The sequence below is a fragment of the Austrofundulus limnaeus genome, unplaced genomic scaffold (assembly GCF_001266775.1).
Source record: "Austrofundulus limnaeus strain Quisiro unplaced genomic scaffold, Austrofundulus_limnaeus-1.0 Scaffold51, whole genome shotgun sequence".
Classification (NCBI taxonomy): domain Eukaryota; kingdom Metazoa; phylum Chordata; class Actinopteri; order Cyprinodontiformes; family Rivulidae; genus Austrofundulus; species Austrofundulus limnaeus.
In genome coordinates this window covers 1,782,964-1,786,580 of record NW_013952453.1, presented here as the reverse complement: position 1 = coordinate 1,786,580, position 3,617 = coordinate 1,782,964, and the positions used below count along the sequence as shown (strand labels likewise).

At 34.5% G+C, this 3,617-nt stretch overlaps 1 protein-coding gene across 2 annotated transcripts in view; it reads right to left on the bottom strand.

The window, feature by feature from the left end:
- Positions 1-222: 222 nt before the first annotated feature.
- smarcd1 (SWI/SNF related BAF chromatin remodeling complex subunit D1) overlaps positions 223-3,617 on the bottom strand; it is a gene marked incomplete at its 5' end in the record, with an annotated part of 14,510 nt that continues 11,115 nt past the window's right edge. For both annotated transcript variants that reach the window (XM_014008626.1, XM_014008627.1), the window contains 2 exon segments: positions 223-1,720; positions 2,211-2,312. In XM_014008626.1, coding sequence (XP_013864080.1) covers positions 1,667-1,720; positions 2,211-2,312 — 156 coding nt within the window.

Sequence of the window (3,617 nt, the reverse complement as noted above, 5' to 3'; positions counted from 1 at the left end):
CATATATACACATCATATACATATACACACACACAATATATATATATAGTTTTAAACATGATAGTGATTAATGTATAGCTCTAAAAGGGAGCTTCTAGACAAAAAAAAAAAAAGGATTTGGAAGCCAAAATTAATARTGCATATCTACCAAATAACTCAATATTTAAATATTTTATGTGTGAAACAAGAAAAAATAAATAAATTAAATGAAATGGGAGGAAGAACTTTTACATATCCTTTATTATAACATATGAACATACAGAAAAATAGGTTTGGTCCATGAAAAAAGTCTGCAGATTCACATAATCCTACAATCCACTCAGTGTTGTTTCACATCCCAGAGGTTCCCCAACGATCACCTCCACTCCCGTCCCTGCCCAAACCCACATTAGTGTATTCTTGGAATTCATTAATAAAAATCACACCGCAAAGCTCCAAATGACACTCATCAAAACCTCAAACAGGATTAAACCCGGACATGCCGGGACTATAGTCAGTATATAAAGGAACTGCAGCTCCTCAAACCTGCTCTGCCACAGGGCTTCTTCTGCACATTACAAAAAACATGAAAAAAAATTTAATAATAATAATAGAAAAAAAAAAAAAAACAACGCAAATGTCTGAATTCTTCAACTTAAAAGGCGACACAGATCTGACAGCTTATCGCTGCGCATATGTGGTTCCTTAAACATGATAGTTAAATTTATGTAAAGAGGAGCCAAATCACTGCACTGAGAGAAATGGGCTGATAAATATAAATACTGCTGTAACTATCAGATCGTAGACAAAAACCTAAGAAAAAGATTGCTCAACTTTAGAGATATTGAATAATTTCACATCCATCCGAAGTGTTTTTGCTTAATATTTACAAAACTATATAGAGATACCCATACTAGCTACTTTTATGATTATTTGTACTAGCTACCAAGACAAAGATGGATGTAATACATTTTATAAAACAAAGATCACCAAGAGTAAAAGAAGAAAACTTCATATCAAATGGTCATGAGAACAAAAAGGATAACYGCTTTGCTGCAACAATGCTGTGATTTACTGAGCTTTAAAATGCTGCTTATACAGACTCTGGCACTGTCAAAACAACAACAAAAAAAGTGAGAAATAAACAACCAATATGCAGCAAAAACTCCAGCTGATCACAAACACAGTCACTATCAATATTTACCTCAAAGGGAAAGTATTTGAACAATAGTTAGGAACGTAACCTTTCTCTCAATCAGTCAGAAACAAAAAAACTCACCGAGAGTTTGATGTTATTTGTTCAAGAGAAACATTACATTTAAAGACTCCAGATACAATCTGTACATTTGAGTTGACTGTATCYAAATGAAAGGAATGCCTGAAGGTTAAGACGTGCAACAAAAAATAAAAAAGCTGTGCTCAAAAGAACTGCAATAAAATAAATAAAAAAGGAAAAACAATAAATTTCGTAGGAACCTAAATGAAACTACTCTTGAACTGAATGGTGGAAAAAAAAAAAAAAAGAAAAAGAAGAAAAACCTGACATCCTAATTTAACAGTAAAGTCATCTAGCATCAACGTGTCTGTCTGAAAACTGTGAGGATCTCAGTTGGAACATCCCACACACTCTTCATCCAACAAAACTCTTCAGCTCCGTCTCTGGAGGACGTTTTGTGGACAAACTTCTTCAAGTGTTCCTGATGCCGAGCGCCTGCTCCAGTTCCTGTCGCCTCTGCTGGACCTGAAAGATGTTTTTAGCCAGACAAAGTAATTACCAGGACATTTTGTGATTTAAAAAAACAGGTCAATAAGAGACAAAAAAAAAAAAAAAAAAAAATCATATTCGGGCTCCTAGCATAAAGTAAACAAATGCTTGTTTGTTTGGCTGTCAATGATATATTTGTTAAGACTCGTAAAATGCAAGCTATAAAACCAACTGAGGGACTTCATACACAAAGGCTAATGACTATCTTTGCAAATGTAATATAAAAACATTTTGACTGCAAGAAATAACCAAGAGATCAATGAAAAAATATTACTATCTGCACAAAATAAAATACAATTGACTGCAAAAGTTATAAAAAATGCAGCATGTAAAAATAATTATATGCAAAAATGATGTCCATACATTATGTTTTGGTTCAAGGTTCTTAAAAATAAACAACAAAAAATCTGAGTATATATATACACAGTATATTATATAGTATATGTATAAATAAAGAGAAATTTACTTTGGAGTAGAAGTAGCGACAGACGGCCTCCTGAGCCCAGGGTTGGTAGTAAAACTCTGCTCTTCGCTCCTCTTCTAGGTTTCCCACCACATCAGTCATAGTCTGTAAGTAAAACAACATGAGTGAAGCAGCCTAAACTAGAAAGATACAACTGATAAAGAGCACAAGGTCTCCATTAAGCTGACAGGGAAGCTGTTGGGAAAGCTAGCAGCAAAGCTCAGAACGGAATTTGCTTAGTTTTCCAGGTTCAACTGAACAAACATTAAAAGGTGGGCGGCAGCTGTTCACTCGGGAGAAGTGAGGTCCAAGGTCAGGGAACGAGTATGCATCCGGTCAGATGTGTCAGTGAAAGTTTCACACCCATCTTTAGGAGGAACGTCTTGTTCTATACCCGTGTGAACTGCATGAGCTTTCAGTTTGGAAGAAGAACCGAATGAGTCTCAAAATATTTGGTAATTTTTATGTTTGTTATTTTGCTTTTTTTTTTAATTAGAACTGATTTTAAACGTTTTGATAGGAGCATAAAATGCCTTTTACATGCCTAAAGTGTGTATTCAGTTTGTCATTCATCAAGTGTTAACGCGGGGGGATTTTGTTTTCTACATTGCATACTTCAGCAGCGACAGTAATGTAATTTMATACTATCCCACAAGAGTCAACCCTTCACCTCCAAATCCAATCTACTCTCTTTTAGCACAGCAATAAATGGATGACAGAATAATTTGGCTCAGACAAAACAGGTAAACAAACACAAATTGGGATACACCTGGATGATTTTGTTTTTCACCTGAGAATGAACAGGGGGAACATTTACAGCTCAAAACACCATCAATTTTAAGCAACTCAGCCCTTCCACTTGTCTCATGTGATTGATTTGCCGGTTCACGGTGTCAGATTTGATCTACTAGAATAGAGGACGAGCCAAAAAAATATGGATTTAATAATTCTAACATTTCTGCCAGTTGGCAGGATCAGTAATGAATTAAAGATCTTTAGAAATGAACGTGTGGGGGGAGATACACACATGCTCCTGACTTCTGAATGTTTCATCTCAATTCATCCAGAAACATTAAAAAGAAATACTGGTACTAAAAATTAGCCTCTTGACTAGGCCTGTCTTGATAACAAATTTTGCTGGGCGATTAATTGTCTCAAAAATCATTGCGATAAGCGATAATATTGCCTGGTGACCATTTTACAACTAATAATTATAAAAGTGTAATATGTAAGTGTAATAACTCAATAAACTTTAATTTTTAAAGAATGTTTAACAAAGTGGACTCTCAGTCTCTAACAAAAAAATGCACTTGAATAAAAAACAAAGAACAACAAAATGTAAATTAAACACCACACACAACTGAGACCGTAAATAAACAATATTAAAGAGCAGCATCTCTTTAGAGATGA